This window comes from Tenrec ecaudatus, chromosome 2, assembly GCF_050624435.1.
Source record: "Tenrec ecaudatus isolate mTenEca1 chromosome 2, mTenEca1.hap1, whole genome shotgun sequence".
In the NCBI taxonomy this organism is placed as follows: domain Eukaryota; kingdom Metazoa; phylum Chordata; class Mammalia; order Afrosoricida; family Tenrecidae; genus Tenrec; species Tenrec ecaudatus.
In genome coordinates this window covers 220,574,587-220,596,678 of record NC_134531.1, presented here as the reverse complement: position 1 = coordinate 220,596,678, position 22,092 = coordinate 220,574,587, and the positions used below count along the sequence as shown (strand labels likewise).

Sequence of the window (22,092 nt, the reverse complement as noted above, 5' to 3'; positions counted from 1 at the left end):
TTTTGCCACCTCCTTGGACTGTAAGGGCGCCCCCCATCCCCACCCCCGAGAGGTGGGTAGGATCCCCACTTTGGGTCACATTGGTTTAGATGCTTCGCGTTTCTCTGACAGAACACAGAGAGCAGCTAAGGTTTTCTTGACAGCTCCTGGCTCTATGAGCCATCCACGGACTCCCCGGGCCACTCCTGCTCTGGGAATGGTTGGTACAAATGCTTAGCTATGAACCCAAAGCAGGCGTGCTGGGAGACAGCTGTACTCTGCACACCCTTGCCTTGGAGTGGTGGTGTCCTGATTATAGGCAGGTTTGGCCAGGTGAGCCACCTACGCGGTGAGTAAATCATGATGAAACAGACATTGACATTACTCATGGATGGGGAGAAATCAGGGCCACGGGGAATGAGTTATTTGTTCCCAGGTGATGTCTGCAAAAAGTGGCATTCATGTGTGATCTGGTGCCTGTGGGCATGCTCAACAGAAGACAGGACAGGGTCTTCCAGTGGCGGGACTGAGCGCAGGGCTTCTCAGGGGCCTTCTTTGTGGGGAACCTATTTTGTTACCCCTTTTGAGTGGGGGCTAATTTAGAGATTATCTGGTCCCAGTGCCTGGTCCTCCTGAAGAGGAAAGTGAGGACTAAAGGGCTTAAGATAATTGCCCAAGTTCACACCCACTGACCCAGTGGCGCCAGGGAGAAAGCCGAGGGGCCCGGATTCAGAATCTGGGAACCTTTTTACGTATTTTCAGATTAGGAAACCGAAGCCTAAGTACAGACAGGGAGGGATACATTCTAACACGGCCTGAGATGCATTTAGACCTTGGCCTCTTGGCATCGAAAACAGTGACCTGGTTTTGCCATGGGCCAGGGAGAAAGGGGTACTCTAGCTCATGGTCTCTGTGTCATGTCAGGTCTCCTCCCTGCCCCTGCCTGTTAGACGGAGAGGGAATCCAGATCAGTATGCTGACTTCTCAATGGTCCTGGAAGAAGGAACTTCTCTTGCTTTCTGCAGCAACGTCAAGGCCAGCTAAAAATCTTTGTGGCTGCGGCAGAAGAGAATGGTTACCAAGAGGTCACAGGTCCTCCTGGGTCATACAAGCTGTTTCCTGTGGACAATCATTGCTTCTGAGGACAAAAGTGCATTCCTTCCAGGGGCTTGTACATTCTCATTCACCCCAAGGGCCCTTTCACACTTAGGCTAAATGATAATATTTTTAGACACTGCTGCCTTCATGTTGACTCTGATTAGTGGCCATGTGCTGCCCCACAGGTGTTAGCTGTGGGCTGTAATCTTCACAGAAGCAAGTGGCCAGGTCTTTCTTCCGGATGCCACTGGGTGGGTGCCAGCTGCCAACACTTCACTTAGTCGTGCAGTGCTCAGCCACTGGCACCACTCAGACTCAAAACCTACTGCTGTCCATTTGATTCTGACTCACAGGGATGCTGCGAGACGGGGCAGAATTGCCCCTACGGGTTTCCGAGACTGTAACACTGGATGGGAGTAGAAAGCCCCATCTTTCTCCCAAGGAGTGGCTGGTGGTTCCAAATCACAGGCCGTGCAGTTCACAGCCTAAGTTGTACCCACTATGCCACCTGTATTAGTTGAGCATTGATGCTGCTCTTTAGAGAGGAGGCCCGCTCCATATGTACGTCTAGTCCCTTCTCCCCTTTCGACAGGTGTTTCCGGGCCAAGGCAAACATGCTTGAGTGGCTTCTCCTGGGCGCTACACAAGGGGGCTTCCAAGAGTGTGTGGGGAAATGGAATGGAAAATAATGGGGGTTTTCTACAAGCTTTTGGAAGCACCCCGGTACTTCCCATTGTATTAACCTAGCCAATGGAAGGTTTTGGAAAAGCAGTTTTCAATGCTTTTAAAGGCCCTTGGAAGGAACTTAATCTACAAGAAATCCATTGAGAACTTAAGGGCCAGAGACATCTTCATTCATATAAGGTTCTCTCTCCTTGGTTTAGGTTGGTTCTACTGAAAAGAATAAACAGATGCAATGGTCCATCGGGAAGGGTGGTGGGGAGGGAGAGCAATCGGTGGATGTGGGAGGGAGCATGAGAGCTGATTGTGATGATGTATGTAAAAACTCTTTGTAGAAGTGCCTCAATTATGGATGTATGGTATATGAATAGTATATTAAGAAAACTACTTTGAAAAGAAAAGAAAGGCAACCGAACTTGACCTATGGTCCCCGTGGGTGAAGGAGGCTGAGTGTTGGCTCCGGGGGCATCTTAATGGCAGTGGAAGAATCTGGAGAGGACAGCACTACTGGAGGTCCACCACAAACAGCACAGTCCATGGCCCTGGATTATATCTACAGAAGTGGTTGGATTGGTGAATGTCCGAGTGTGCATGTTTTTGTCAAAATTGAAAAAAAATACATTAATAACACTGAGCGCGGGGGAAATGTTCTATACTGGATTGTGGTAAAAACTGCGCAGCCCTTGACAGGGCTGAAATACCGGATTCTATCCTGTGGGGATGAAGTTCCCATCAAGCAGTTAAAGGAGAAGAATAAGCAGAAACAGATTCTAAACTTCATTATAACGGTTTTAGACACAATTATGATTAATGCATTGAAACATGCTTTTGCCAAATCCTCAGATGAGTGGCTTAGTAGAGTGGAAAGCATGAGGGGGGCTTTGAAAAGAGTGTGGGAAAACCCCCTGATTGTTTCATTCCATTTTCCCACATGAAGCCCCCTTGTACAGCCCCCAGGGGAGAGCCACCTCGAGCATGCCTACCTTGACCCAGAAATGCCTTTTCAGCTGGAGAGAGAGGATACACGTGGCATGCCATTTCCTTTCCATTGGGAGCGGGGGCACAAATGGGTAGGCATGGTGGTGGTTTGAAGACACCCTGAGGTGCCTTAGAAGAAAATCTGCCAATCTACTTCTGGAAGGTGACAGCTCCCACTCTGCACCCATGGGTCCCAGGACTTGGAGGAGACTGGAGAGCATGGATGCTGTTTGACTGTTTTCCATTTGGGGGTGAGGGGAGGAGTTGTCCCTGGCGTGGATCTCTTTCTCTACCCTAGCCCTCTCTCCTACTGGACCTCTGGGGGTGGAGGTGGGGGCCGAAGTGCTCTTTCGCTCTAGATCAGGATTTCATCTAGAAAGCACTAAGGTCCAAATCAGTCAAGAGGGTGATCTTGGATGGATAAGTACAGCCCTGAAGACACAGATCCTCAAAATGCCTGGCATCCTGCGGGCCAGCCTGCAGCTGAGACCAACACCGATGCTGGCCTCCGCACAGTTGCTGTGGGCTAGGGGCTGGGCTGCTAGCCATTTGGTCCAGCCCACCAACTGCCCCTCAGAAAACGGGAAGGCTGTCGGCCCCTGTGAAGGTGTATCGTCTTGGAAACCCAGTAGAACAGTGATTCTCCATCTTCCTAATGCTGTGACCCTTTCATACAGTTCCTCGTGTTGTGGTGACCCCCCAACCATAACATTATTTTCACTGCTACTTCATCACTGTCATTTTGCTACTGTGATGAATTGGGCGACCCCTGTGAAAGGGTCGTTCGAGCCCCAAAGGGGTCGAGACCCACAGGTTGAGAACTGCTGTAATAGAGGGTGGTTAGAAGTTGGAACCGACTCCACGCCAGTGGGTTGGCTTTGGTGGCTTCCCCAGGAAGCCCTTTGCCCCAGGGAGAGCTGACTCATGCTGTATGGTGGTCACTGCACCACACTGCCTGCTGACACTGGAGGGAGGTGTTTCGGAGGTCTCCTTCCCTGATTGGGTCCCCACGGAGGCCAGCCAGTGTGTGGGAGAACTTCCGGGGGGCTGACCTCACTGTGACCCTGCCCTGGAGAAAATCTGCTGATTCCTTCCCTCCTGTCGATAAGAAAGCAACAACTGCCAAGACTCTGCAGCTCTGTTTTCCTTAAGAAAACGTAGGCTGAACCAGCACTGTATTGACAAACTGTCCTTAGGAAAATGCGAAACCCCCAGGGCAAGGAAGAAGCCAACCAGCAGCTGAAAGGCTGACCCTGGAGTCTTTCGTTCCTCTCTGGGCGGCTTAGGCTTCAACCCTGCCTTCATTTAACGCGAGGCCCTCAACTTCCCTTTGCTCGCCCTCCTTAGCTGCCGTGGCAAAGACGAAATACATCCATACACGTGAAGCCCTGGGACCAGGCTGGGCAGAGAATGACCACGATTGAAGTGTCAGCTAAGGGAGCCCTGGTGGAGTCGGGGGTTACTTCTTGGGCTGCTACCCACAAGGTCAGCAGTTCGAACCCCTCGGCAGAAAGATGAAGCTGGCTGCTCCCCAAAGACTGATGACTGCAGAAACCCACCCGGCAGTTCTCCTGTGTCTTGGGGGGTCGTTGTGAGTCGGCGTGCACTCGATGGCAGTGGGTTTGATTTGGACTTGAAAGTGTTAGTTAGAGGGCAGTGGGGGTTCAGGGCTGTACTTCTCAATTCACATCCCCCTCTCCACCCCACCCCCACTTTTCTGGACCAGCTTGCTGCAACTGTTGTTAGGTCCATTTTCAGTCTTCTAAGGGACCTTCCATGCAGGCTGCTATGTCCCTGGAAACACAAACTCACCAGACATGTGACCCCGTTTCTTTAATATAGAGTACAGGCTTATCATCTTCATTACTATCATAAGAGAAGATTGCATTTTGGCAGAAGAATCTCAACAAAGTTTTTTTGTTTGTTTTTTAAGGTACAGAATGATTCAAGTTGGGCTCTCCAATGGACTTCCTTGGATTTGAACTCCTAAGCCACCAAGAAACTGCCTTGACCGTAACCTTTCTGATGGAAAGAGATGTGGTCAGTGAGCATGTTGCTCTAGAACATTAAAACAGACAAATTCACTGAGCCTGTACGACAGGGCAGAGCTGTACGAGTGAGTTTCCAAGACTATAACTCTTTTTTTTTAAACAGGAGTTGAAAGCCTCATCTTTCTCTCACGAGGCAGCTGGTGGTCTCAAATTGGTGACCTTGCTGTTAGCAGCCCAACACGTAACCACGGCACCACCAGCTCTGGAACAGAGCTTGTGCTATGATCCCTAAAAGATGAGCCTTGTTTTTCACCATTGTGATCCCAGAGGTCAAGCCCAACGATCACTCTGAAGGACGGATATTGCCCTAGAAATATTCAGTGTTTGTTTGATTAGCCTTCTGAATTTTTAATTAGGGTTCTCAGATGGGAGATATCTGACCAGACAGGTGGGGACTGGTGACATCAGAAGGACTGCCCTAACCAACCCCCCAGCACGGAGGACCCCCAACAGGTCAGTTTGGTATCTGACCCTTTGCTTTCCTCAACTTCAAAACACCATCATCCGCAAAACACCATCATCCGCCAGGAAACCGAATTAATTCACAGAGCCACACAGCATTTCTTTAAATATCTGCGAAGACCATTCCTGGGACGTTGACCTAACTCAGAGGCACGCAGTTCCACTCCAGTAGGTGTTCCAGGTAACATCTCAACAAGACTCCGCAAGAGGGCTTCGAAAAGCTCATGGGAAGATGGAATCGGAAGGTAAAGGAAGTTGTTCTACACACTTTCTGAATCCCCGAACCAATGAGTCGCACAGTCACGCTAATGATGACTATACATAGAGAACAGAAATGAAACAGGAAATAAAAACAGCTCTCAAAGACTCTTCCCTTGCGAGCTCCCCTCCCGTTTCCTCCCCTGCCACATGGGAAAATGGATGCTTCAATCCTGGGCAAGCTGCTCAGTGCTCTTCTCACCAGCTGAACACTGTCCATCCTCCCGCACCCCACCCTCAGTGCGGCTCCTGGGAGCCCACCCCAGCAAAAGCCACCTCCCAATGGTGGTCTTTCAGGGTCCCTAAGAGGCACAACAGCTTGTGCCCGACTACCAGCCAAAGCCTGGTTGAACCTTCCCAGCAGTGCCAGGGAGAGAGAACTGGTAATTTGCTTCCTCCGTTAATCTGTAGACCTGAGCCGGTGCCAACACGCAGTGACTCTGCAGTACAGAGCAGACCTTCCTGCCGGGTTTCCAAGGTGGAAGTCTTGAAGGCAGCAGACCGCACATCTGATGGGTTTGACTGCTGACCTTTCACCGCTGTGAACACCAGCAAACCAAACCTATTGCCACTGAATGGACTGGGACTCACAGTGACCCTGTGGGCATAGGTAGAACTGCCCCTGTGGGTTTCGGAGACTGTACCTCTTTATGGGAGAAGGAAGTCCCCCTCTTTCTTCCCACGAATGGCTGTCTTGTGCATAAATCCCTCCACAAAGACATGCTCCGTGCAGGGTGGCCACAGACCCGCAGGGTGGCCACAGACCCTCAGGTTGTCGGAGTGACAGTGAAGCGGAGCACCACAGGACAAGGGTGGGGGGGGGGACCCAGAGCTCTGCGCTCTGTTTGGGGGGGGACCCAGAGCTCTGTGCTCTGTTTGGGGGGGGACCCAGAGCTCTGCGCTCTGTTTGGGGGGGGACCCAGAGCTCTGCACTCTGTTTGGGGGGGGGGACCCAGAGCTCTGTGCTCTGTTTCTGGCTCTATCACCAATCGGTTCTTTAAAACGCCAGCAAGTCATTTCAGTTCTTGGGCGACTGGGGCTGAAGGCTGGGACTGGGCCCTTCTAGCTCTCCGTCTTTAATCTCATGACACAAGAGAACGTTTCAAAACTGTATCCATTGTGAGGCCGGGGCCACATCCTGGGAACCACAGCACCATCACATGGAAGAGAGGTCTCACAGGCTGCTCACAGGGGCTGTGAGCAGAATGCCACCAAAGGGCAGATGGTTCCACCTCCAACAGGGTGTTCAAATGGAGGGAGCGGGGAGCATATTTCCTGAGTGGCACAAACGGCTAAGCCCTTGACTACTAACCAAAAGCCTCAGCAGATAGGCCTGGTGGTCGCCACAGTCTTGCACACCCTACGGAGGACAGTTCTACTGTGCACACACTGAGTTGCCATGAGCCAGAATCTACTCAGTGACAACTGACGGCAAGATGTTCAAATAAGAAGACAGCATGAGAAAACTAGCAGCGATGGGCCTCCACTGCATCACGGGTAAAGAGAAGAGTCAACTTTGACCAATTACACACACACACACACACACACACACACACACACACACATACATACACACAGAGAGGAGCATGTATGCATTTTCATTTTGGCTAGACGCCCCATATAAAGTACAAGCCTATCCACCTGGGGCTAGAAAATCACTTTATACTGAATTTATACCGATGACCACCCAGTTGTTTTTCCCTGAATGACTTTGTAAAAATGGGTGCCTCTCTGGGACCAATCCTTTCTGTTGGCTCATAGGATCCTTCATGGCAATGACTGCTTCCTTCAGTTACAAACCAGAGTGAACGGTAGGGCCAGGTGGGCAGTTCCAGCAGCACCCAGGCGCTCCCCACCCCCACTGCCAATTCTTAGAGCCTGTGCAGTGAGTGCTCTCTTGTTTCTGAAGATCAACCACCTTGTCAGTTCTCCGAAGGTGGCAGGAAGTGCAGGGGGTGAGGGGTGGGGGTGGAGGCAGAAACTGTCTTTTTTTTTTTTTTTAATGACTGAGAGAAAAACCGAAGTAGAAGGTAGAGTAAGGGGCTACCTGCCTAAGGTTTTCCCTCCAGGCCAGTCCGCAGGTGAACATTTAAGAGCTGGCAGTAGTGTCTATTTTTAAAGACGGGGGTTCTAGAGTCTCCGGTCTGAGCCTTTCTCAATGCGCACTTAGCCTCAAAGGTCAGCGTCCTCACACCTGCCGGGAGCCCTGGTGATGGCACTGTGAGTTCAGTGCTCCCTGCTGGCTGAAAGGTCAACGGTTGGAGCACTCAGCCACTCCATGAAAGGAAGGGGAGGCAATATACTCCCATCATGCTTTGCAGCCCCAGCAGCCCCAGGGAGCCATCGATTCTGTCAGGCAGAGGTCCTGTGGCTCGGAATCAATTGGATAGCAGTAAGGGGCCGTGGCCCTTCGGTAACTTCAGCCAGCTTCTTCTAGATCAGTGGTTCTCAGCCTTCCTCATGCTGCAACCCTTGAGTACAGTTCCTCATGTTGTGGTGACCACCACCAGCCATAAAATGATTTTCATTGCTACTTCATCACTGTTATGAATCAGGCGACCCCTGTGAAAGGGTCGTTAGACACCCCCCCCCCACCCAACCAAAGGGCTCGCGACCCACAGGTGGAAAACCGCTGCTCTAGTTGGTCCCTGGGTGGTACGAAGAGCTAATACTAGGCTGCTAACCCAAAGGGTGGAGGTTTAAGTCCACATAGGTCCCCTCAGAGGAAAGGCCTCCTGATCCATTTCCCCAGAGCTGGCCAATTATGACCCGAGGACCCATCATTTTACTTCAGCACACAGGGGTCATCATGAGCTGGCATTGAGTCCCAGGCAAAGGCTTAGGTTTGCTTTTCTTGTCCCCTCTCTTGGGTCCCCTAGCAGAGGACCAAGGCACCTGCTCGGCAGGGAGGGGGAGATGTTCTGCTTGGCAGCTATTCTAGAAACCAGCGAACCCATGGTGACTCCTGGGGTTTGCTACAGAGAGGTATGCCTGTGCCCGTAGCCTAGTTCTCTCTCTCTCTCTCTCTCTCTCTCTCTCTCTCTCTCTCTCTCTCTCTCTCTCTCTCTCTCTCACACACACACACACACACACACACACACACACACACACACACACACACACACACCAGGTCGTACAGGCACCATGAGGGGTCCACCACCTGCCAGGTCTGGCTGGGTAGCCCTGGAGAGTCCCCGCGGGCTAGAGGCTGTCTGGGTGGGAAGGAGGCTGATTGAGGGCGCCCTCAAGCACCGCAGAGGGCCATCAAGGATCAGGGCAGCATGGTCTGGTGGGAGGTGAGCCTGGTGGGTGCAGCCGGTTCCCTCCTGGGCTCTGCCCACCTCATGGGCTGGGGGTATGCTGAGCTGGCACCTGCAGATGGTTCTAGAAGGTGAGCATGAGGCGAGGAGGCTTGTGGCTGGGCCTCAGGAAAGGCTGCTATAAGGTGCTGTGACTGCAGCCCCAGAAGGTGGCCTTAGATGCCCCCCCCCCCCGCCCAGAACCACCAGGAGAACCACTCTCATGGGCACCGGGTCAGAAGGAGCATCAGAGACGCGAGGGGTTCTGCCGCCCCCTGGTTCACTCTCTGAAGCGGGCCCACAGATCACTCTCTGGTTCGACCTCACTCCCCTGTTTGCAGATGAGGAAGCTGAGAACCTCTGTGACTTGTTGAAGGCTTTGGCGCCAGGACCAGATCGCCACTTGTGTGACTCCAGACTTGAAAGCCTTAACCGTTTTATGTCACAACCTGCGGCGCCTGAATTCTCCCCGGCTCGACTTGCAGGGATGGTCAGAAGCCCTAGTATTCAATACCCTGTCTCCCAGAAGAAAGAGTATTAATGTTCTGCCAGGGACCGGATAAGCTGTGGAGGGGTGCAGATGTGGACAGGGGCTCTCGCCAGCTCCTGAGGTCTACGCAGTAGGTAACCCAGCCCCTGAGCCTGGGCAAGGGCGTGGCTCTAGGCAAGAGTGTCACTCTCGTGCTTGCTCAAAGATAGTCATTAAGTCACTGGGAAGACATCATTCCTGCAGACTAAACAACTCCGCTCCTCTTTGCAAAGCTTTCCGCACAGGAGATTTTGGTTTGTTTTTTTTTTTGTACCAATGTTCTATATTTACCAGTTTTGCCCCAGGCACCCGTCTGCCCTCCTGCTCTATTTAAAACCATCCGGTAATAAGATCTCAATCTGTGTCTCAGAAAGAAAAGGGTTCCACGTCCTCATCTCAGGGCCTTAACAAAATTAGAGGCCAGCCTCAAAGGTAAGCGGTCACCTGTGGTCCACTCTGACCCTCAAACTCCCTTTCTGCCTCCCCAGCGCCTGGCCTGTCTTCTGGCTACTGTTTGTTTTTTGAGCTTGTGCAACATCATACTCTACTTGAAGGGATAGTCCTCTGGTCCACTGGGCCAGAGGGCCTACCACACAGTCCTCTGGTCTACTGCCATGGGCCTACCACACACCTAGGTCAGGCTGATTTCTTTCTCTCTGCTCAGAGAACCTTCCAGAAGAGCCAGGATGACTGAGAGGTCGCCCTTGAGGAGGAGAGTACCTACCATGAAATTCTTTCTCCTAGAAGTGGCCTGGGGAGCGCCCCTGCGGCTGTGAGGTTAGCCACAGTTGGAGGGGATGGTAGCGTTAGTGGAGCCCTGGATTCTGAGTCATGGTGTAGCCTGAGCATCAGGGCGGGGGGATGGGCTGACCCACAGGCTTACTTACTTCTTGGTTCCCTGGGTCCATCTACGGTAATTTTGATGGCTCTGTGGTAGGTGGCGACTTGAGGAGGGTTCGTGAAGACAGTGATGGTCAGAGTGAAGCTTTTCCCTGTCGGAACACAGAAGAGAACACAGGAGCATGAGGTGGTGGCTGGAACGCATGGGCTGTGTGGTTGGTTATTAGTTTAATCCCCCGGCCCGGCTGTCAACCTGGAAGGGGTCCGTGACTCAGCAAACAAAACAAAACAAAAACTAAGCCTCGATCACCAAACCCACTGCCTCTGAGTCGATTCCCCCTTCCAGCGACCCGACAGGACTGAGAACTGCCCACAGGGTTTCTGAGGGGCTGATCCTCATGGAAGCCAAAGGCTACATCTTTCTCCCAGTGAGTTCCGCCCGCTGACCCTCCGGCATGTGGTCTAGCACCTAACTGACTGCACCGCCAGAGCTTAGCCTCTGCCCTGGGGACTGGGTTTTCCAATCTTCCCTGGCTCGGCATTGCTTAAATACTGGCATCTGTCTTGGTGTAGGACCCTAGGTGCTCAAATGGTCTTTTAATCTGCGGCTAACCTAAAGGTTGCTGGTTCACCACCACCACCTCGCAGGGCTTCTCTGCTGGGGAAAAAAATTTTTTTTTAAAGCCCAGTGAACTGCTTCTGTAAAGATTACAGCCAAGAAAACCCATGTTCCACTCAGCCCCACGTGGGTCACTCTGAGTCAGCTGGTCTTTATTTTTTCTTGGCTTGGGTGTGTCCCTGTGTAAGGCATCGCACAGTGTGTCTGGGAAATGCCAACCAAGCTCAGAGGCTAGTTGAAAGGTTGGAGCTTCAAGCCCACCCAGAGGTATCACGGAAGCAAGGCCTGGAAACCGACTTCTAAAAAAGTCAGCCAGTCAAAACCCTCTGACCACAGCCTTGCTCTGACATGCACTGCAATCCACTCCCCGGGCAACTGATTAACGTGTCACATGATTACACAGTCTTAACTGTTGATAAACTAACACAGGGTTGAAAGCGATTAGAATTTGCAATGTCTATCAAAATAGACAAGGGACACATCTTTCAAACCGGCTGTCCCGCTTCCAGGAGATGGCCCCACCAGTGTACTTCCAGTGTGTACAAAATATGCACGGCTATCCACTGGAGCATTTTTGGTGACAATAAGAGAAGAAGCAAGCAGAATGTCTACAGGAGACTGGCTTGGTAAATTATAGTGTATCCCTGCAATGGAATGTACTATTGTTGCTGAAACACCGAGGCAGCTCGCTGTGTGTTGATATGGAAGCATCTACAGCAAATGGTCTACCATAGGAGTGCACTGTGCCAGAAGGCATGTGTGCTTGTAGATGAAGGGGCTTTAAAAGTCATGGAAGAATGGAATTGAAAGGTCATGGCATTTCGAAGCTCCTGCAGGTTTACATTTCCCCTGGGTAGTGCCAATAGTTACATGCTTGGCTACTGATCAAAAGATTGGCGATGTGAACCCACTCTTAGGTGCAGAGAAGAAAGGCCTGGCTATCAAATCCCCAAAGAGCCTAACCACTCAAAACTCCCTTGAGCACAGGGTGTCCTAGATTAGGGGCTGGCTTAGTTTGGGGTGATAGGAGGGCTCAGTGGTAAAATTCTGGCCTCCCATGCGAGAGACCAAGGTTTAATTTCTGCCCATGCACCTCATCACAGCCACCACCCGTCAGTGAGTGACATAAACACAGCTGAACCACAAGGTCAGAGAGGCAGCCCACACGGTTCCTCCTCACTTTGTCAACTCAGGGCAAAAGGAAATAAGAAAAAGAAACTGCATCCAGCCTTCCCCTTTAACTTTGTTGCCCTGAGGATTAGGAAAGGTGAACTTTCTAAGTTTAAAGGCAGGCTAAAGGAGAATCGCTCTCTCTGTACTTTCAAAATCCCAATGACTGGTTGGTTTAAAAACTTTACTTCAAATGCTTTTCTTAAAATCCCCATGTTTCAATCATTCATGAGCTTGGCCAGAATAAAATTTATAGTCTCCGGTGCCATCGAGTTGATGCCAACGCTGGGGGGTTACCCAAAGAACTCACGGAACAAGCAAGATTGAGCTTATCATTGTCCATCCAGGGTGGTACAAGGACAGCACAGAGAAGTTAAGCCGTCTGCGGGAGGCCGCACAGCAGAACCCAAGCCTCTGTCTCATTCTTGCCAATCAGGCCAGAGGTGCCTACCTGCACAGGGAGGCAGGGAGCCAGCACCGGGCTTCTCCCTAGTGGTACCAACCCAAGCTCTGCTGCTGGCTAAGAAAGCCAAGGCCTGTCCAGTCTCTCTGATGGACACAAACTCTTGTGCGGCAGTTAGCTGTCGACCTGGGTTACAGTTCAATAGCGGTTTCTCAGTGACTTGAATTTGGGCTCCTGGCAGCCGAGCACTTAATGGCTCCTCCTGGTTAACCACAGACTGGCCTGTTTGCTCGGGAAGTAAACCCAACCAATGTGAATATATCTGAAGTCACTGCTCAACACGAACAATCCTATTATTTTATGCCCGTTGCTTGATGAGCATTGACAAGAAGTTCCCACCCAGCTGTAGCCACTAGGTTTTAGGCATCTAGCCACAGCACTGGGGGATCAGTAGTAAAATTCTGGCCTCCCATGTGGGAGGCTGGGGTTTGATTCTGGACCAGTGGGTGCAGGCACACCTAACTGTTGGTTGCAGCTCGTGTCTTCCTACGATGAGGAACAGGTGTTGGCGGTTTCAGACGAAGGTAGCTTAGGAGAAAAGACCTGGCAAACTTCTGAAAAAGAAGCATCCAGATGCCAGCCCATGATAGAGGTGGGCGGGGCCTGGCGGAGTGTTTCTTCCCACTGAGCATGGGTTGCCCTGGGCCGTAGGCTGAGCGGAGGCTTGTGTAAGGGGGCTCTCCTGGCATCTGTTCTCACAATGCACTCCTGTTTACCACTTGCTCTACAAGGATGTCTGCGTAGTGGCGTGCAGAGGAGAGATGTTTTTCACATCGTGCTACGTGAGACTTCCCCACAAGGCAAAAACTCTGCCGCCCAAGTCCTTTGTACTCTTCCAACCAGATCAGGCCCCATCCTTGACAACTGGACACCAGCAGCTAGTGCCCACGCCTCAGAGCCTCAGCCCTGCTACATGCCTCTCCACAGTCCCGGGCCCTTGCCTGCTGAGCTACGGCTGCACACTCACAAATGGTGGCCGCAGCCGGGAGCACCTCCTGTGAGCAGCCAGCTTCCCTCATTAAGACGGCCTCTGGGCCTGGAATTTCAAGTGTGTGGGTGTGGAGAGGGCAAGGCTCTCAAGTGTTTTTCTCAGGAAGCCGGGGCTGGAACAGGCTGGAGGTGACAGAGGTGCACAAGAGGGCGGATGGGCTGGATGGCTGATGACCCCAACCCAAGCCACAGTCCTGAAGTCACAGCGAGCTCGTGTGTGTGTGTGTGTGTGTGTGTGTGTGTGTGTGTGTGTGTGTTGACTGCCCCAGAGTGTCCTTGGTTGGAATACTCATGGAGGCTCTCCCTGGTGAGGAAGAGGCTGCAGCCATTGGGGGAGACTGGAGTCCTTGTGCTGAAGGAAATCAGACTAGTCAGGCTCAGAGGCTGGCTTCCGACACCGTGGAAGAAGATGGGGAGAAAAGGAAAAGGCAGAAAGAGCTTGCTTTGACAGACAGCATAAAAAGACAAGAAAGAAACCAATGATAAGAGCGCACGGATGTGGAAATGCACAGGGGCAGTGAAGACTGTGCATTCTCCAGCCGGTCTGCCCATGTTCCAGTCCCTATGCTGTCACCTGCTGGCTGTGTGATCTTGGCCATGTTACCTAACCTCTCTGAGTCTCATTTGTAGAACCCTGGAATAATGGCAGCGGCGTCCTTCGTTGTACAGGAAGGTAAATGAACTGATGGGTAGAAAAGGAATCGCTCAGCAAGGTGTCCCGTCATGATCCTTAAAGGCATTTACAATGTGAAAGATAAGTTGGGTTCCTTCCATGAGGCCCAGAATGATGGGCGATGCCACAGGGAGGACCGAGGGATGGAGTGGCCACTGACAGCTGCTGCTGTGAGCCGGGTGTCAGCGGATTCCCAGAGAGCTGCTCCCAGGACCGTCCCTTCAAATACAGAGATTCGAGCAAACAGAGGAGACACAGAGGACAGCAGACAGAGTCACAGGCATGAGGCGGGGCCCAAAAACCCACCAGGGCAGCGTGAAACAGTTCTGCTGGCTCATGCCTGGCTGCCAGCTGACGGCCTTTGCAGGGCACAATTCCCGTCCTGATGGATAATTCCCATCCCGATCGTGCCAGGACAAGTGCGCCCCACTGGACCCGTGTCATCCCCCCAGACGCCACTTTGCTTATCCAAATGCCAGGGCAAAATGTGAATGGCTTTATTTAGTTTGGAAGAAGGTCACCGTGTGAGTCTGCCTGGACACTTGCTGCTGTGCTCCGCGTCATAGGCGAATTTGTGCCGAGCTCTGTACACGCCCGGGCGCGTGGCCCCTGACCCCGACTGTGGGCGTGGACGGAGGCCTCTACCGCCACAGCTGTTCCCCTCTACTCCATGCACCCCAGGCATCTGGGGAGCGGTTAAGCCTCCCTCAGAGTTTTGCACATGAAAACGTAGCTACCAAAGGGCTGAAGGTGAGGAGAGAGAGATGAGGGGGCTTCTTCAAGAAGTTGGTGGAAAGACCCAGTGAAAGATAATGGACTATTTCCATGAAGTTTTTAAACCCTTTTGTATTGTTCTTGGTGGCTGTTAAATTGATTCTGACTCATGGTGAGCCTCTCTGTGCAGAGCACAATGCTCCAGGGGGTCTTAAGGTCATGACCTTTTAGGAGGCAGATTTCCAAGCCTCTGGGTGTGCTTGAACTGCCAAACTCTTGGCTAGGCATTGAGCACTTAGCCATCTTTGCCACTCAGTGACTATAGGCAACTCAAAATTATTTCTCCTTAACCCTGAATTCTCATTGCTATTTTGAGTAGATTCTGGTGCACCGTAACCCTAAAGCACAGAGCAGCGCTGCTCCTCTGGGCTTGTGGGTCTTGTTCTTTAGAGGAGTAGAAAACCCTTTCGGAGCAGCTGGTGGTTGCAAACGGCTGACCTCATGGTTAGTGGCCCATCACAGAACCCAGTGTGCCAGCAGGCGTGGAAAAACATATTTAAAAATAACAGCAGCATCTTCCCATGCCAGCAGGTATCCCTAGGGACAGTCCTCTTAACTTCGGTTGGTTTGACTTCTTGATGTTGTTGCGCTATTGGCTGCCATTGAGTTAGCACTGACTGACGGCGACCCCACCCCTGCACAAAGGAAGAGAATGCTGCCCAGTCCTGGGTCAGCCCCATGGTCAGTTACAGCTCATGCAGTGATCCAGAGGGCCTTTGTTGACTGACGTAGGGGAGCAGATGCCTACACCTTTCTTCTTAGAGATGGTCTTATTCTGGAAGTGCCACGGACACCTGCTCAGTGCCAAGATGGCACAGGAGCCTCGGCAGACAGGTGGCGAGTGGCGGTGGCTCAAGGGGATGTGCTGGCTGGGACTGGAAGCCAGGCTTCTTGCATGGAAAGCCAGACCTCGGCCAAGGATCCATCCACCTGCCAGGCTCCTCTGCCCTGGTCTCTGTTTCTGTCACTCTTGGCCCTGTCTGTGAGTCATCTTCTCCTTTTGGGCAGTTTCGGTGGGATGTGAAACTCACTGTTTGTCACGCAAGGGAAGGCTGCATTCTTGGCAGACTCCACTTTTAGTTGTCATGATCCGGGCAAGCAAGGGCAGTATGACAGTCCTCAATCCCTTGGGTTTCTCTGCAGGGACATCCATTGTTCTCAAGAGCTTCGATTCAACCCCCTGCTATCAGAGTGATTCCATCCCAGACGGACCCTGGAGGAAACCCTGTGAGTGTCTGAGACTCCAACTCTTAATGGGAGGAGAGAGTTCGTCTTTCTCCTGAGGAGCGGCTGGTGGTTTCGAACTGCTGACCTGACAGTTTAGCAGACCAATGCGTAGCCATTACACCATGAGGGCTCCTCACAGACCTCAAGGAGTATGTGAAAGGAAGTGCTCTGGAGAACCAAGACAGCCTGCGAAGCTCCAGCTCTGCTCTTTGTACATTCAGGAAACCCCAATCCAAAGATTCTGACATAGTGCGGATTATGCTGGGTTTAATTCTGGTGGGAGCTCATGGAGTGCTAGGCTGGCTGAGTGCCCCCTCAGAGGTGGGGTTTTTTTAATGGGGAGTCCCTGAGTGGGGCAAAGGGCGAGCACATCCCACTGCTAACCAGGAATGGGAGGGGGTAGGAAGGATTGAATCCACTTGAAGTGCCTTGAAAGAAAGACAGGTCGTCTACTCCCCAAAATAGCAGTCTCTGAACACCCTGGGGCACACGGAGCACAGTTCTGTTTCAACACACACATCTCCTCCGTGAGCTGGAGTAGCCGGCAGCGACTGAGGCCTGTGATCACACTCTGGCTGGTCTTCTTTTTCTCTGAAGCAGCGCTTCTTGCTCATGTTTCTGCTGGAACCTAGCCACCCAAAACCCTGCTGTTGCTCTTCTTACATTTTCTTACCCAAACACTTCACACTATTTTTTGACCATGGAGTTGTCAGTTTCATGTCTTTGTGGCTGCCGAAAGCCTTCACATTCTGCAACATTTCCTGCAGCCTCTCAATGGAATTGAGTGACACGTGTGCGTCACTGCCCAGAAGTCTGCAGATGCCTTTACCCAATAGCAGCCGCAACCAGACAAAGCAACACAGAGGTGAGCAGCTCATGCTCTTTGGCACAAAAGCTGTGGGTGGAAGGCTGCCACGAGGTCGGAGTGAGGAAACTGGAGTAGCAGGTCCCCTGGAAATGACGTCTGGGAGGAAGACTGGGTGGGCTGAGAAATATCCATGTTCCTGAGAACAAGCCAGAGAGAGGCAAAGTGTGTTCCCCGGATGATTTGTTGGAGAACAGGGAGAGTACCCCATCTTGGAATCTTTCCTCCCAAGGCAATGTTTTAAACACAGGGTTTGCTTGCAGAAGCCAGGGATTACTCTGTGGACTTTGCATGTGGCAGCTGGTTCTGATGCTGACTGACTTTTTGACGTCAGAAGTGGGCTCTCCTTTTGCACAGCTGGGCAGACCCTTGACTTGCCTTTCAACTGCAGCAGGTCGGGTGACGATTCGGCCATCACACAAGGAGTGGATGCACAGGCCCCTAGCTGTAGAAATATCTGCCTCCCTCCCAAGGCACTGTGTCAACTTGCATTTCCATCCACAGATGGCATGATCTCTTCCAGGTTCCCTTTGGCCTTTTGTGGCCATAAACCAGTTGCTTTGAGTCAATTCCGTCGCACGGAGACATGAGTCTGAAGGAAAGTGGGCTCTGGCGGGTCCTCACTGGTTGGATTCGAACCTCCAGCTTTTCGATGAGCAGGTGGGAGCATGGGTAATTTACACCTGCCAGGGGTGGCTTTGATCACATGGTTCTCAATATCTGGGTTGAGGATGAACATCTTAATCCCTTTTGCCCAAAGACCTTATGGAGGCCCTGAGTCCCATGCCATATAGGCTAAGGCCACACCCTCCTATAAAGCCTTCTGTCCAGGAGGTCCCTCTGGAGGGCAGGCTATGCACTGGGGCTGGGGCCACTCGAGGCTGGTGACCAAGTGACCTCCCAGGGATAGCCTCGTCCTAACTCTGATCCTGCTTGTACCCACTTTTTAGTGCCCCAAGCCACACGGAGCTGTGAACGGGACGCAGGGGTCCTCGGGCCCTGATCATCCACCTTTGGATTATCGTAGTGGCTTGTGCAGGTAGGAGGGAGGGCAGATGGGTGAGGAGGCTGAGAGGGAAGAAGAGGCAGGCTTGCTGCAAGGTTGGGTGTGTGCTAGTAGGGGCCTGAGAATAAGCAAACTGGACATTCCCTTGTCTGATCTGAGGCTGCCAGCAGGAAAGTTGGGGTATCCCTCCCTGGACTGGCTTATAACCCCCAGCCCCAGCCCCAAGCACCCTCCAAGCTTCCTTTCCACTCTTTAGTCTAGGCTCTCTCTATAAGCTTTCATCTGGTGATGTTAATTCCCTGCTTCAAACCTATTGTTGATTTCATGGGGCAGAGTACTCAGCATAGCAAAAGCCTACCTAATTATCATCTGCCCCCTGCCCTGCATTTGCCTCCAAAGGCGGGGCTTCTCTTTTAACCGACCACCCTCTCTCCAGGACCTGCCTGGACAGGCACACAGTAGGTGAAGATGCTGGTCTACTGGCTGGCTCAGGGAAACGCTGACCCATCTCTACAAGAAGGGAGTCTGGGCATGTTATCAGGAAAGATCACGTCCCGGCAGAGGACCTCATGCTTGGGAAAGAAGAGAGTCAGCCACAATGGCGAAGACCCTCAACGAGACGGACTGACACAGTGGCTAGAGAAAGGGGCTCGAAGAGCGCAGCCAGGTGAGGGTGGCTTCCTTCTGCTGTGCGTCGGGCCGCTGGGGGTCAGCAGCAACTGGACAGCAACCGCCACAAGAAAAACACAAACAAACAGTTCTATTAAACAGTAATGTAGAATATACTTCCCTGATGGGAGAGCCCTCCACAGACGCGCTCACAGACTGAAAACCAAGCGTGCACTGCCCATGACCTGGGCAGTGTCAAACAAAGGTCTGTAGCTACTTCTATTAAGATCGCTGCTCCTGGTTGCCATGGAGTTGATCTGACTCATGGGGACATTATGTGTGACAGGTAGAGCGGTGCTCCAGAGGGGTCTCCAGGTGGGGACCTTTGAAACGCAGGTTGCTGAGCCTTCTTTCCAAAGAAGGCCCTCTCTCTGGCTTGGTTTGAACCGCCTGCCATTTGACTAGAAGTTGAGTGTTGAAACATGTGTGAAATCTAGAGACCACTGATCATTCTTACTGTTACCATTATTCCTGTAATTGGTTCTGAGTGTTTATGTCATCCCTGTGTGACTCCAGTACACCTACTTTACTAAGTTCTTAGCAGGATAAAACCGTAAACCAAACCCACTGACAGCCAGTTGATTCTAACTCATAACAACTCTATATCGAGTTTCTGAGGCTGGGAATCTGTACTGGAGCAGATAACCTCATTGTTCTCTCACAGAGCAACTGGTAGGTTGGAACTTCCTACTTTGTGGTTAGCAATCCAGCACTAACCCAACAGCAACACTAGGGCTCCTTAGGAGAATAAGGGGCATACACTTTTTTGCCACCACAGAGAGTGCAAAACAGCCCTTTCATAGCTTACTGATTCAATGAAACCTGTCTGCCTCCTGCTGCCCCCTTCCCTCCGCCACAGTTATTTCCAACGCAGAAGGAAAAGCTTCACTGGGGCACATTTCCTCCTAGATCTTGTTACATGATCTCATTTCTCTAACCTTCTGTGGCACAGATGAGCGGCTTCGTTATGCCTCCCTCTTGTACAGAAGAGGAGACCGAGGGCGGCGTATCTAAGTGAGTCATGACAGCATGCCACTTCTCACACATCGCGCTGCCCTCCCATGATGTGCACAATTATCGAAAAGAGATGTGTGTGCTTCTCAGTTAGTCCTACAAATCTGAAGACTATCAAATGGTCCCTAATCGCCTCTGTGCACGGTCACGAAAAACCAAAACCAAACTCATTGCCGGGCACACTTCCGCCTTGCGGCGGCCTCGTATGTGACAGAGGAGAACTGCTACATAGGACTTTCTTGGCTGTCACTGTTTGGGGAAGCAGATCACCTACCAGGCCTTTCTTCTGTAACACTGCTCAGTGGGGATGAACCCCCCAACAGCTTAGTTCTTGAGTGCAAACCCTCTGCATCCCCCCGAGGGCCCTGGAGCCCGTGAGTTTAGACAGGACAAAAGACAGCAGGGGAGCAAGATACCTTCTCAGAGAACAGCCAGCTGTACCAGCCCAGTTATTGCATGGCAAAAAGAACAACAACAAAAGACACAGGTGTTGACTTGCAGTTTATGAAATATGAAAATGCGCAAATACAACCTCATGAAGTGCCTCTGGGGGAGCAGCCAAGATGTCCTGAAGTAGAGCCCAAGGCGAGCTGCCGTGGCACTGCTATAAAATTCTTCTCCCCTTGGGTGGAGGCAGCAATTACCGCCCCAGAAGAATGCAATGCTGCCGGGTGCCAGGCGGTGTAGCCCAGCGACAATACAAAGGGGTTATTTTGCTTTCTTGTTGACGTGCAGTGTGTATTGTTAAAATACGATCAGGAATTGGACGGGGCATGCGTGAATCATAAATATTTGCATGCCACTAATGTTTGGAAAAGAGCAGGAAGGAATAAGTCGGAGGACTTCTCTTCCCATGAAAGACCATGCTGCAAATGACCGTACATAGTTCATTTCTTCCCATCTACGGCGAATGTGAGATCTCAGAGCCCACTGCACATAACCCTTTCAGAGCCTCATTGCTCTAGGGGCCCTGGCATAAGGATAAGGGCTGATGTACCCTCTGATAAACTCTTCCGTTTAGACGGCCCTGGGGCTAGCTGCAGAACAAGCCCTGGGTGCTTCTGGGCGTTGGTGTTTCCTGTAAGTTAGGAACAAAAGAGTTCCCACCAAACCTGTTACTGCCAGGTCGATCCCAAGTCACAGGGACACTATCAGGACACAGTAGGACTCTGCCACAGGGTTGACGAGGCTGAAACCTGCATAGAAGCAGCTTGCCACGGCTTCGTCCCATGGAGTGCTGTGAGTTGGGACTGCCTACCTGTCAGCCAACAGCCAAGTGCTTCACCACGGTGCCACCACTCAAGCCAAACCCGATTCCGACGCACAGTGACCCTCACCAGGGTTTCTGAGCCTGTCAATCTTTACAGGAGCGGACAGCCTTATCTTTCTCCCGCAGAGCAGCTGGTGGGTTTGAACTGCCCACCACTGCTCAACCCACTCGGTGTGCCTCCCATGACCCCGCCCCAGAGTTGGTGTCCGACAATAGAACAGGCTCTGACGGTCCTCAGACAGTAACACTTATCAAGTGTCTTATCTCAGGCAATCCCCTCTGCATCTTCTCCACCCACCACTGACAAAGGCCAGCTTGCTTAATATCAATCAAGAGATCAAATAGCTTTCGCAAAGGCACCCAGCTCTCAGCCAGTGATGTGTCAAACCAAACCAAACCAAACTCACGGCCATTGAGTGGAGGCCTACTCATAAAGTTACTGTAGGACAGGGTAGAACCACCCCTATGGATTTCAAAGACGTAACTCTTTAAAGGAGCAGAAAGCCCGTCTTTCTCCTACAGAAAGGCCGGTCGGTGGTTTCAAACTGCTGAACTTGCAGTTAGCAGCCCGATACGTAACCAGGACGCCACCGGGGCTCTTGGCAAGGCTTTATTTTTGCTTTCTAGAGGAGGTCTGCCGGTGTCTGCAGATACTGGTATTGTTTTAACTGGGCCAAGGGGATGCTGTTGCATCTAGTAGTTCTAAGCTTGGCATGCTGCTGCCCACCCTACATGCCCCAGGGGCAGCTCCCACAATGGCAAGTCTAAATTAACCATGACAGTTGCCTCAGAGTTGATTCTGACCCATGGTGGCCCCATGTGTGTCCCAGTAGAGCTGTTCTCCACGAGGTTTTAGATGGCTGAAAGGAGGATGTGCGTACAAGGAGGATGTGCGTAGGTTATTCACATTCTGTGCCATTTTACTTAAGGGACTTGAGTATTCTTAGATTTGGGCATCAGGTCTCTAGGAAGCTGAGTTAGCTTGATGGCAGTGGGTCTTTTTCTTTACTAGTTTGGGAGGCTTCAGGAACTAATCCCCAGTAGACACCAAAGGGTGACTATAAATCACCAGGCCTTTCTTCAGAGATAACCCAGGGTAGATGGTCAGTGCCAATCCTTGAAAGCATCTAACCCTCAGCTTTTCATTACCTGTTTGCCCCACTGACCCTAAGTATCA

General features: G+C 51.7%; 1 protein-coding gene across 2 annotated transcripts in view; it reads right to left on the bottom strand.

Moving 5' to 3' along the window:
* Positions 1 to 22,092, bottom strand: part of RUNX1 (RUNX family transcription factor 1) — a 122,553-nt gene that overhangs the window by 81,555 nt on the left and 18,906 nt on the right. For both annotated transcript variants that reach the window (XM_075542327.1, XM_075542326.1), the window contains exon 3: positions 10,223 to 10,327. In XM_075542327.1, coding sequence (XP_075398442.1) covers positions 10,223 to 10,327 — 105 coding nt within the window. The remainder of the gene's footprint in view (positions 1 to 10,222; positions 10,328 to 22,092) is intronic.